Source organism: Andrographis paniculata, unplaced genomic scaffold (assembly GCF_009805555.1).
Source record: "Andrographis paniculata isolate CXL003 unplaced genomic scaffold, ASM980555v1 Contig11END, whole genome shotgun sequence".
NCBI classification, from domain to species: domain Eukaryota; kingdom Viridiplantae; phylum Streptophyta; class Magnoliopsida; order Lamiales; family Acanthaceae; genus Andrographis; species Andrographis paniculata.
In genome coordinates, this window is record NW_026137391.1 from 2,929,297 (window position 1) to 2,942,913 (window position 13,617).

The 13,617-nt window shown below is 32.3% G+C and overlaps 1 protein-coding gene across 1 annotated transcript; it reads right to left on the minus strand.

The window, feature by feature from the left end:
- Nucleotides 1–9,128: 9,128 nt before the first annotated feature.
- LOC127250362 (stemmadenine O-acetyltransferase-like) lies at nucleotides 9,129–10,662 on the minus strand. The gene has a single exon (XM_051273609.1). The coding sequence runs from the start codon at nucleotides 10,620–10,622 to the stop codon at nucleotides 9,279–9,281; it is 1,344 nt and encodes a 447-aa protein (XP_051129566.1). The 5' UTR covers nucleotides 10,623–10,662; the 3' UTR covers nucleotides 9,129–9,278.
- Nucleotides 10,663–13,617: the final 2,955 nt, after the last annotated feature.

The window sequence follows — 13,617 nt, forward strand, 5'->3', positions numbered from 1 at the left end:
GAAAGATCCGATAATGTAATAAATAGTTCATTTGAGACCTCATAAAAAAGTGAATAGGAGGACCACGTGCAAGTTCTTAGGTAAGATCATATAACCCTAACCATGAGCACAAGGCTTTAGACTCAAAGTAGCAATTTCTTAAGTCAAATATTTGTAAAGTGGTGAGATATTTTTGGCTTAAGGGTTAAGTCTTGGTTATATATATATATATATATATATATATATAATATTAAAAAAATTGACCCCCGAATAATTTTATTTGTTTTTTCTCTTTGTTTTCTTATTCAATCTTTAGGGTGTGTTTGTTTGTGAATTTTAATTTTTGGGTTTGGATTTTTGAATAGTAAAAAGTTTGAATTTGAATAATTGTTTGATATGATATAAATAGAGGTTAGATGTAATATTTTTTAATGTAAAATAAATTTGTAGTATAATATAAAAAGAGAAAAATAATTGTTTGATGTGATAATTTTTAAGAAAAAAAAAATATCTGAATAGTAAAAACCTGTGATAAAGCCATAAAAGAACACAACCTTAATGATTTTGGCTTAATTTAATCCTAAATTTTTATTTTTATTTTTTGTAAATTTAATATTTTGATGATTGGGAGTTGACTTATAGAGCCATATTCGTTGTCCATATGCAGCTAGCATTACCTCCATATAACTCTTTAATGTTTTTATATTTTGCTTCTTTAATGTTTTCATTGTGGGAAGAGTTGACAGTTGGAATATTTTCTTTTAGAGTGAGTGAACTTGTATCTATATAAATTTGTACATCAGAGCCATAAGTTTCGTTTGGGTAATCAGACTGTCCAATCATTTGACAAATACAATATCGACAAATTGATGATAAGAATGCTTTTGGATTAGAAGCTTAGAACAGCTTATGATGCATGATGTTCCAATGGCTCAACAAAGATCGTTAAAAGTACTAAAGGGAAAAAAAGAAACATTGTCTGAAGCTAAATGTAGTGTACATTCCCTATAGGTAAGGACCATCGAGTAAGAGTTTCCTTAGGTCTAGGTTGCGGGTCGGGTCTGTAAACTCGGAGAAGTAAAGTCTTATATATTTACAAGTCTAAGAACCACAAGTGGCCAATTACATAGGGGTTTTTGTAAGGAGAGCAAGTCATTGATACCTTGATAGATCGAGGAATCCAAGAAAATAAGATGCTAAATTTGTTTTCCGACCGGACATAATAGTGTGATGGATGGGTTCGGCTTCGCAAAATATACCCTTGAAAGCGAAATATGTAAAGTATTTACAAAACCAGAAGAAGAATTACGTGTTTACTTGCAAGATTTTAGTTTTGGATTTTGATTTTGAATAGTAAAATTTTGAATTGAAATAGTTGGTTGATGTGATATAAATACGTGTGTTGATGTGATGTTTTGAATGTAAAATTAAATTTTAGTGTAATAAAATAAATAAAAATTGGGTGTTTGATTTGATATTTTTGGAGGGAAAAAAAAAATTGGAATAGTAAAATCAAGTGTAAAACTTCGACAAGTAAACACACCAGGGTATATTGGACTATAAATTGGTCGGAGGCGATTTTTTTGGTACCCATCGCTTGCGGAAATCAAGAGGAACGGACATCTTAGAAGCCATCGGAGCAGGTTCGAGACCTTCCATTGGTAACTCAAAATCACAACCAAATCAAGCACCGCGGGATTAAGAATACCAAAGAAAAAAACAAAGGCATTCAGTCGGAAACTCTAAAAGTAGAGAAGAACTCTAGTTAACTCACTATCGTGCAAAAGATGATGGATGCATAAGTTTATCTATTTTCCCAAAATATTATGAAATAAAATATTATTTGATTTTGGGTAATTTATTAGGATATAAGTAGATTATAAATAAGCTAAAATCTTAACTAATTAATTTAGATTAAGTTAAAGATAATACTACCTCCGTCCGGCTCTAAGGTCCCATTTACTTTTTGCGTGTTTATTTTTTAATATTAGTTATTATATCAAAATATAGTAAAGAAAAAAATTGCAAGGATATTTTTAATGTCAAGTATAATGACGCATAAGGTAGATGTGACCTTCTAGACGTACGGAGAGAGTATATATATATTTTTGTATTCTATTTTTGGGAACACAAGACACATTCATTATGAATTTTTTCTTCAATTTATTTTTCCTTCCGGCTCACGTTTATTTACTTTCTTTTAAATATATATCTTCATACTTTAGAGTTCTTCTTTGTTGCTGTCTCGCATGGCTTCTTTTTCTTTCTTGCTAATTTCTTATAGTTTCTTTCTGTTTATTTTTATTCATTAATTTTTTAAATACCTTTTCGAATCTTTTTTGGAGAAAACTAGAAAAATCATCCGATTTTCGGCCGGCCGCTCCCGATAAGCCTAAAAAAATAAATATTTTGAGCTACAACAGATTTGGCACCCAGTGTGTTCCAAATCGATGACTTGGAACGGCGCAAAATATTAGCCAACGCTCTATGACATTGCAGTAGTTGTCGGATATTCTTAGGCAGAGAATAGGCAACAAAATCGATTGATTGCGTTAGGACCAAAGGCGGAATGACATCCCCAAGCCCATTTCTTTCTTTTTTTTTAAAAAAAAAAAAATAAAGAATTCATGTTTTAAATTTAATTATGTAATTTTGCCCCCCAATCCAAATTTCTAACTCTATTTTGTCTTTTATTTTATTATTTTAATTTACAATACTATATAATATTTTTAATTATAAATATTTATATAAAAAAATAATACTATTTTATTTTAAATATTAATATAATTGTATTATATATATATTCTTTCTTTCTTTTTTAGTTATATATATATATTTTCATTATCTCACTATGGCGTCAAAAAAAATCAAAGGAGATAGAGTCACTCAGAAAAGGACAAGTTGGTTCTTACAATTTTTTCTCACACACAAAAAAGCCAAAATATTTGATTAAATAAAAAAAAGTAAAAAATCATCGGTTTGAAGTATGTTGAAATTAAAATAGAATAGTAAAAAAAAAATTGAAAAAAAAACTTACCCCCCCCAGTCCGAAGTTAGTTCCATCACTGGCCAGGACATCAACACATCAGTGCGCGTCGGGGGAGGCAACGATTAGCCGCCACAGTGATGGTATAACCTAGCATCCATATATCTCTGCTACCACACAGCCTGTAGAAGCCGCTATTTCAGCAGCTCCGCTACCACAGTTTTTCCCCAAGCAAAGCTCAACTGCGGCTTGAAGAAGTTGGGCACCGATGTCTAGCGTGGGTTTTCAGCCACCACAATACCTGGATAGGTGGGTGGGTGGCAGTTTTGCAGCCCGACGAGTACATTCCCGCAAGGGATGCACAGTTTTGCTGGCTTCGACGGTATGCATTACAAGAAAATATTATTTTTGTAATGAGATTTTTTCGTCCCAAAATTTATTTTTTCCGTTACTAATGACATTAGAGACAGAATTAAGGATGAAATTACTTTATCTAAGTGAACTTTAGGCGAAATTTCGTTACAAATATACTATTTTTTTTTTATAGTGATGGTGGCAGGTACACACATCAATGCAACTAATTTCATCGTTTCTAACCGGATTTGGTGTAGCACAAAAGCGATAGATAATAGGTTATTCATTATAATTACTTTGCACAAAAGTTGTTTCTTCAAAACAAGTAAAATATGATTAGTAAGTAATTAAAAATATAATAGTATAAATAATTATTATATATTAAAAATACGATTAAAATAACTAAATAGTTTAATTAAAATTATAAAATTATAAAATATAAAATTTATAATGTGATTAAAGTGTATAATTATATTTTCAAAAAAAAAAGAAAGAATAAATTATGTGGGACTAACCAAAATAGAAAATATGGACAAATTAGGTGGAAGATCACTTAATGTAAAATCTATCTTTTACATATATTGTTGAAAATTCAAATAAATTAATCCATGACAACAAACAAATCAAAAAGAAAAATTAAATGGAAAGAAACATTAATAATATATTTCGAATATTAGTAATATTACAAGAAAATTAAATGCAAGAATGCTTTTCAATTTTAAAAAACACAGACAGGCATCTTCTACCAATAATACATCCTCCTGTACACTATAAAAATGGTTGGAATGTCCTTCATTCACAAACACCCAAATCTTTCATTAGCATATCAAATTAATAATAATCTAAAAATGTCACGTACATACTGTGTTCTTTTCTTCCTTACAATATCTGTTTTTGCAATGTTCTCATCCAGTGTTTACAGTTTCGAAGAAAATAAATATGAACCACTTGATTCAAACATTGGAGAAGAAGAAGAAGGAGAAGAGATGTTAACAAGTATTGATTCCTTTGATGCCGGGAAGGATGTTCATTCTTTTTGTGGCTGCCCATGCGGCCGTAATCGCTGTCGCCGCCGTCGTGGTGGCCGCTATCATCATCATGCTCCTCCACCACTTAATACTTACAAGAGTGTATTGTAATAGCTTGGAAATAAATCTCTATAAAGCATTGTAATAATCTTTCATATTGAATAAGAGTGATGCTATGTATTTTCTATTAATAGGGCAAGTTCATTGGTTCAAATTGTTTCAAAATTGTGTTGTGTATTTTTTTTTAAAAAATAATTTATGTTAAAAAAAATTATTTATTTTTTATTGTATAAAATTTTATTCCTTAGAAAATAATATTTATTTTGTATATTATATTTTATTGACATATAGTTTTTAAAAAGGATAAATTGCATAATATTCTCTTGTATTTTAGAAAAAATGTACAAAATATTTTGTATTTTATTTATTGTGTAAAACTCCAATTTGTTAAATTCAAGTATGCACAAAATACTCTCTTTGTTCAAAGTTGACCTTAACACATATTTAATTATACAAATTTTATATAAATAAAAATGATAAAATATCATAAATAGTCTTATTTTAATAAAATAAATAATAAATAACCAATCCTTTATTTTATGATTTCATATATAAATTATGTAAAAATTCATCTATATAAAAAAATAACTATTAAATTAATTGTTGATAAATTATTTATTTATCTATTTTATTAGACAATACCATTTAAGATATTTTATTTATATAAAATTTGCATAATTAAATGTTGTTTACAACCAATCATCAACTTTACATGAATAAGGTGTTTTGTGTAAAATTTAATTTAACATGAGAGATTTTATGCAATAAATAAATTACTAGGTGTTTTGTACATTTTAGTAAAACACAAGAGGTATTATATAATTTATCTTTTAAAAATATTTAAAGACATTCTAATATTTTTTTACTCATATATATATATATTAATTCTTATTTTAAAACTATCAATACTACAACTCATGTAAAAAATAATAAAATAATAGCATAATCTAATTATATGCATGAGACTGTGATGATATTATTATTCTGATATTATATGCATAGTTTTGTTAGTGCATGTATATATCTAATTTGTGTGTTCGTATGCATGTTTGGGACTTAACATTTTATGCTATTTGATATGTATATATATATTTTTTATTGTGTTGGTAGATTTCTGAAAAGCAGAATAGATGAATTATCTCAGTGGACCTTTTCAGTAAATTCACATATTTCACATCTTACACAAATTTTGCACGATTTTGTCAGATATATCTGATAGATCCATTATTTAGTTGTGTGCGGTAGAGCTAAGTGAGAGCATCATTTGGAGTTAGAATACTCGACCCGATATACCGTAACACTTTTGGAGATAGTGGATGATAGTGTTAGACAATTAGATGACGTAGTCACACGATCATTTAGGGATTAGATCAATTATAGTTTAGACGTATTCTGTATAATCATTCGTGTTATGTGTTGTTTCACTTGTTAAAGTATCTTCTAATGAGGTCTTTGATAGTTTATGATCATACGCTAAACTCCAAACGTGATCCCATTAAGGCATGCGAGGAGGAGTAGAGTTTCCGAATTTCTCTTGGGTGATTCTAGGTTTTACAGATTCTACTACATTATATGGGGTAGGACTAGATAGAGGTCCTAACTTTGCTATTAGAGATTATGGGTGTCCTGTGGTTAATGGAGACAACATCAGCAATCCATGTATTGTTTATGAGGGTCGTATGGTGGGTATATGGAAATGAGTTGTTATATTTTTATAGATATATCAAGTTCTTCCTTTTGAGTTGAGGGTTTTTCGGAAACTAACCTATGGTTGGATAAATACAAAGAGATAAACAAACAACACACATGATTGTTTGACAATTCCAATCTAGGACTCTTTTAATAAACCTATCTCTAGATTTAGACGACTCATGACCACGAACAAACACTAGAATCTATCCTCCTTTATAGTCCTCCTTGTTATATTAAACACAAGAGACTGACAGTTATACCGCCATATTAACTTCAACAGGCTAACAGTCTAACTACGAGTAAGGTTGCTTACAGATTATCTTTTTCAAATTGAATTTCTTTTTTTCCTTTCATGAAGAGGCTTCAAAACTTCACGAAGCTCTCATTCTTCTTTGAAATGTTGAGTATCATATAGACATGAGTTAAGAGAAAATAAAACTCGTTTCTCAATTCAAAATGTGCACTTTAAACTAAATTTTTGTTTGGTTTGGGCTCATAAATATGTGAATTGAAGGCCCAAATTTAGTAAGTAATTAGTCTTAATTGATGATTATGATCTAATTATCCTTTGGAGAAAAAATCAGAGAAGCAACAACAACCATACATAACAGCAACTAAAAGCAAGCTCTTCGAAAATGGTATAAACAGTTTAAGTCAGTTATGCAATAATATGGTTACTGAAAGCTCACTTCTAATTATTGCGTATTTGTGCAAAGGTTATCCGATAATGACTTTATTATATTGTTGCTCTAAGTCGACAACATGCTTATTGTTGGTCAGAGTGCTGCAAATATTGGCGAATTGAAGCAAGAGTTGAGCAAGTCATTTGCTATGAAGGATTTAGGAGTGAAAAATTAAATTCTCAGTTTAAAAATTCTATGAGATAGAAAGAATGGAAGAATTTGGTTATCATAGGAAAAAAATATATTGAAAAGGTCCTTCAGAGGTTTTTTTTATGGAAATGACTAAGCCCAATAGCACTCGATTAGCCGCACAAATGAAGTTGAGTGTTTCTCAATGACCCTTTACAGAAGAAGAAAGGAAAAATATGGAAAATGTTCCTTATTCATATGCAATTGGGAGTTTTCTATACACAGTGGTGTGTATAAGGCCAAATATTGCCTATGCAGTCAGCACCGTGAGTCGGTTTCTCTCAAATTCTGGAAGAGAGCATTGTCTTATACCACCGCAGCACTACCACTGTTATTAGATTCAACTTTTGTATTGTCTTCTTTTTTGGACAATCCTTTTTAATGTGTCATTTCTCTTTGAAAAGATAACACTTAACTTTGCTAGAGAATTTTGATTTTGAACGCGACCTCTCATTTCTATTACCCATCTCTTGTGGTTTTCCCCTACCTGCAAACAAACTTGAACTAGAACCCTTTTCCCCATAAACCTTTCTTTTAATCCTTTAGACAAAAGAGCATCTTTCACGTCATTAATAGATTTTGTAGTTCTACTATACAACATAGTATCCACAAAATTCTCTTATGAACCAGGTAGTGAACACAGTAAAATTTAGGCTTGATCTTCATCATATATTTTTAGCTCAACCCCTTGAAGATCGAGAATAATATGATTAATGATATCAAGATGATCCTTTACCAAAATAATTTCAGACATTAAGAGGGTGTAAAGTAATTTCTTCTGATATAACATGTTCGTGAGAGAGTTGTTCTGATACTTCTGACATAGTTTATTCTATAACCCAAAAGTTGTCGTCTGATCTACAACCTCCCATAACACCTCATAAGTAACTAACGACAAGATCGCAGAATGAGCATTTGTCAAAATCTCATTCTTCACATCATCTTTCGTGTCTTTAGAAAACTTGTCTTCTGCCTCCAACTTGTAAATAAAGAACACAGATGTTTTACGTGGTTCGGTGAATGTATGTGTTTACATTCACGGGTAGCAACCAGAGATATTTTATTATACTAATTAAGAGAGTTACAATCATACAATACGACTAGGAACCATCGCTATTTATTTATAAGCACCCCTAAAACACTCTAAACTCTAAGTCCATTTGTTATTAATTAAGATGGGCCAAAAAGAGACCTGTCAATTGAAACAACCTTTCCGCTTTGGATCTAAGTCGCGTAGACAACTAAATCCAAGTCACGTTTCAACAAACCCTTTCTCCATAGGACTTCATTTGACTTACAATTCCATACACTCTAGTGAGAAAATGTTGCCTCTTTCTCCTTCCTTCATATGTGTTGTTTCGAAATCACATCTGAGAGTTTGAAACTTCATGGCAAGAATGTTCGCAGATCTTTAAAATGCCATTTTCAAGGTGTTCCATGCTTCTTTTGCTGTTGAAGTTGTTGAAGTCTTCGAAAAGATTGAGTCAGGAACTGCTTGGAATCCTTTTTCTATTCACCCTCAATCTCTCTTCGTTGGGATCTTTCTCCAAGTATCTGGTCTTGACAAAGTCCCACAAATCTTGCGATTTGAGTAGAGGCTTCATCCGAATACTCCAAAATTCATAATTTTTGCCTGAACAAATTGGAATTGCCCGCTGCGAGATGCTCAATCCGGAGTTGTTTCCCATATCTACGCTCTGATACCAAAATTGTTCCGAATCAAGAGAAAAATTGCTACAAAACCACGCTGTAGACGATGGAGAGAAACAGAGCAGAGAGGACATGCATAGAACCCTGTTTATGGATAAACTTCAAAACTTTGTTTTATTCAATGGAAGTATGTCGTAATTTATTGAAATTAGGATTCAAACGAAGCATAAAATAATTATTAATAAAACCCACATTCTAAAACTAATCAAATCTGAACATCCCACAACTTGTTTTCTTTTCGGCACCAAACAGTCGCTGAGATTTCGTAGCTAGTCTGATGTTGCGCCATTTACTTAAAATCGATCTGATCTTTGCATGGTTTCTTCCCGTCGATTTTTATTTTTATTCTTGATATTTATCGTGATAGGGTAAAATTTTTAATTTGTATCAACTAACTCATATGTAAAAATTAATACAAAATATATTAGATTAATTTAAGACCCTTGTTCTAGCATTTCATCACAGCATATATAACATATAACCAAGCTAACAAACTTAAAGCAAAGCAGATACTATTTAATCACAACAGAAATAGCAAAATTAGCATGATATTTCTAGATTTTTCAAGTAGAAAGCACCACACGCGCCGCCGTCGGATCACATGCGGCTGGATGCAGCAAGGCCCTGGAGCACGTTCATGGCGTGGTCAAACGCCGGCATATACTCCTCTTTCAGAGTGACGATTGCCTCTACGCCATGCCCGATTCTCGTGTCCATTAGCCATACTGAATTTGCCATTCGCAGCGACTTCGACTTCAAATCACTGCTGGTATCGCAACACGGCGCAATCCAAACTGGATTTCCCCATCCAAAATCAATGCCATAAGTCCCGAAACCACACAAGCTGGAGATGAAAAGAATATCAGATTCGTCAGGGGCTAACAATCTGCTGCCAAAGAAATTCTGAAGCCTGCCAATGAAATCGCCATCTCCTTGCAGACTGGTAACAAAATTCTCATCGATCTTGCTTATTGCATCCCTCAATTTTCTCGGCAGGTCTGCCCGATCATGGTTTCTACTTTCTGCTACTGGAAACGAGATGAAATTACCGAAGCAGTCGGATGCAAAAGGCGGCTGGGCTTTCCTTCTAAGATCGACTGTCAGCATCAGGGAGGATTCTGATTTGCCATTTTCGAGGGATGCTGCCATGAAGCACTTCCAGAGGATTGTCAAGACAGCCTCGACCTTTGTAACATTTTTTACGCTGCCCGAAGATTCGAGCCGCTGAAGGACTGAAATTGTAGAGGCGTCGAACACGTAACGCTTCAACGCCCATTTGGTCGACAGCTGAAGAGTGGGTTGAGGCAGGTTGACCAATTCGGGTCTGTGGGGGAACAGATTTTGGAAGATGTAATTAGGACTGGCAACATGTTTAGATCCTCGATTGGCATTTCCCCATGAAATCAAGAAATTTGCCATAGTTGCTGCGTCAGCAAGCTTATGCCAGAAAACAACTCCCATGGCAATGCCACCACAGTCGAAATAGTTGACTTGGATCATCAGGACCCTCGACTCCGGGTCAACTTCCCCGTAAATAAATTCGACCCCTGGTAAGAGGAGACTCGGCAAATCAGTACGATCTGGATTTTCCAGAAGATCGGACAGGTTGTGGCCGGGGAACTTGGCGACTGTGAAATGAACTCCCTGGTCGGCGCAGTCGATGGAGTGGCCGTTGTCGTCGAGGTTGACTCTCCCGGCGAAAGGGTAGAATCGGGTCAGAACTACTGAAAGGGATTTTTTGAGTTGCTGTGTAGTATGAGAAATGAATAAGTCTAGGTCGTGATTAGAGGACTGAGGAAGAGGAGAAGGAAAGTAGAAGACGACTGGGACCAGAATTGATGCCATGATCTGGTCGAGCAACGACAGCTTGTGAGTTTTCAAGTGTCGGGGCGTTGGCAAATCTGGCTTAATGTTCTCGCTGGAGACGATGATCCTCTCCATATTGGAACAAAACAAAATGTAAGAAAAGATTAGTTTGTAAAAACCCTCTAAATGTGTATGTGATCTGTTACCAAGCAATTCGTCATATTTATAAAGAATGAGAATGCATAAAATTGTGTGCTGTCTTGGTTTTTATTTTTTCTTTAATATTAAGTACATTACAAGTGTGTATATAAAATATTATAGTAGATGTTAAATATGTAGCGTATATGCACAATGCAAGAAGGCACTACGTGGCCATTATGTATGTTTTTATTTTCCTTCCTATTGAAGTATTATGTCTGTAAATATGGGTTTGAATGAATGAAACCTCACTCCTCCCCAATTCCGAAGAATGGAACTGCACTCAAATGAAAATAGAGAATAGAATGAGAGATAAAAATAATTGACTAGAAAATGATAATTAATTCTCTTATTCGGTAAAATAGAGAATTCAGTTGAAAAATATAAAAAGAATTGAATAAATTAGACAAAAATAAATTAGTCATATGACAAAAGAGAGTTTTAGGAATGAATTCATGAAAAATATTTTTGGTGATTTTTTTTTTTTAAATTATAAATTATATACAATATTTTGTAAGATTATATTTTAGTATATTTTTTTAAAGAAAAATCGTAAAAATTAAATACTTGAATAATAAATTAAATGTAATTTTTGTAAAATTGAAATAATATAATTTTAAAAAATTATAAAAATTAAATAGTATAAAAAAGATAAAATAAAAAATAAAAAATATATATATTGCAATATCGTTTATCTCAATTTCTCTGGATATAAGAGATAAATAAAAATAGATAAATGACAATGATTTATATCTCAAATTTCATTTCTCTAATTCAAACAAATAAACAAAAGAAATAGAAACATTTTCATTTCTATGCTGTCAATTTCATGTACCAAACACACCCTTAATGTCTTTTAACTTCATTTTGGAGATGGATCGATCAGCACGATGCTGATAGAATTTGGACCATTCATTATAATAGATAAAAATTGGATGGATTCAGTGTTGATTGGTGCATCCATCAGCAACATGCTAATAGAATCTGGACCATTCATTATGGTTTAAATTGAAAATGGGTAGAATTGTCATTTTGAATTTAAATTTTTATTTCCATAATATTAATATTATTATATATTAATTAATTATTTTCAAACTAAGCCGGGCCAGCACGGTCCAGTTTAAGCAGGCCCAGGCCCGGCATGGATTATAAATCCGGCCATTTCGGCCCGGCCCCAAATTATTTCAGGCCTAATATTTTAGTCAAACTACAGTTTTTCCGTGCCGTCCTCAAACTGGATTTTCTGACCGTGCTTATTTTCCTCTATGTTGATGATATTTTGCTAGTAACCAATAATCTTGGTTTATTATGTGATACCAAGAAGTTTCTCTCTAAAAACTTTGAAATGAAGGATATGGGTGAGACAACCTATGTGATCGGAATATAAATATTCTGTGATAGATCACAAAGATTGTTAGGGTTGTCTCAACAAGCATATATCAACAAAGTTTTGGAGAGATTCCGAATGGAAAGATGTTCTTCTAGCGTCGTTCTAATTCAGAAAGATGACAAGTTTGGTCCTATGCAATGTCCACAAAACGAATTGGAACGCAAGCAAATGAATAAAATTTCTTATGCATCAATTGTGGAAAGTAATGTTGCGTAGACTTGTACGAGCACAGACATCAACTTTGCTGTTGGAATGCTTGGTCAATACCAAAGCAATCTAAAATTAGATCACTGGAAGACTGCAAAGAAAGTGTTGAGATATCTACGATGGACAAAAGACCACATGCTCACTTAGAGAATGTCTGATTGTCTAGAGGTGGTTGGTTATTCAGGTTTTGTTTATGCCAGATGTGTTGATACTAGGAAATCCATATATGGATATTTGTTCTTACTAGCCAGAGGAGTAATATCATAGAAAAGTCCGAAGTAATCTATCATAGCAGCGTTCCCTATGGAAGCTGGATTTGTGGCATGCTTCGAGGCCACAATTCAAGAAAATTGGTTATGGAACTTTATTTTGAGGCTTGGAATAGTCGACAACATTGTCAAGCCGTTGAAACTTTATTGCGATAATTACGCAGCAGTCTTCTTTTCAAAAAACAACAAGTACTTCAAATGTGCAAAATATATGGATCTAAAGTGTCTTTCTGCTAAAGAAGAAGTTCATAAACAAAAGATGTCAATTGAGCATATTATCACAAAACTTATGATTGCAGCTCCTTTGACTAAAGGACTGCCTCCAAAGACATTTATTGTACATGTTGAAAGAATGAACATTATAAATATAATTTGATGAACATTATGCCTTATGTATTACATTCTTGAGCTCCCTTATGCATTGTTTCTAAAATTGAATAATTTTTGTTCATTTTTTTGTGTGCATGATTGTTAATATTATTTCAACAAGATTTAGTCTATCTTAGACATTAATGTGGACCATTATCGAAGTTTCCAATCATGAATAAAGTAAAAAACTAATGTGTGGTACATGGAAGAGACTATATTGATTCAATGATATAGAACCACCATGATTCATATTAGTATATACTGAATGAACGATGTTAGACTTGTACGCATAAAGTTTATTATTTTATTTAAATCATGAAGGCATGTTCTGTCACTCGATCAAGTAGGAAAATGTAAGATCTGGTTTCATATCACTTATTAATTAGATATATTGTATCTAATTAATTGTTTAAATATAATGAAAATAATAATAATAATAATAATAATAATAATAGATAAAAGGAGGACTTGGTCTAGACAAATCAAAAGTATTTTAAAACAACTTTATCATTATCCATGTTGATAAAATGAGGTTTAATTTTTATAACTTTAGGAAATTTGGTCCTCTCTACCTATAATAGGACCATAATAAATTCATTTCTCTCACTAAAGAAATAATGTATTTTTGGGATCCAGGCTAATAGGGAGAAAACAGAATTCCATCATTATCGTTGATGAAAATAAATTCGAACCAAGG

Bases quoted from the DNA above. Each gene is read 5' to 3' on its own strand.
- LOC127250362 (XM_051273609.1), bottom strand. From the start codon at position 10,622: ATGGAGAGGATCATCGTCTCCAGCGAGAACATTAAGCCAGATTTGCCA.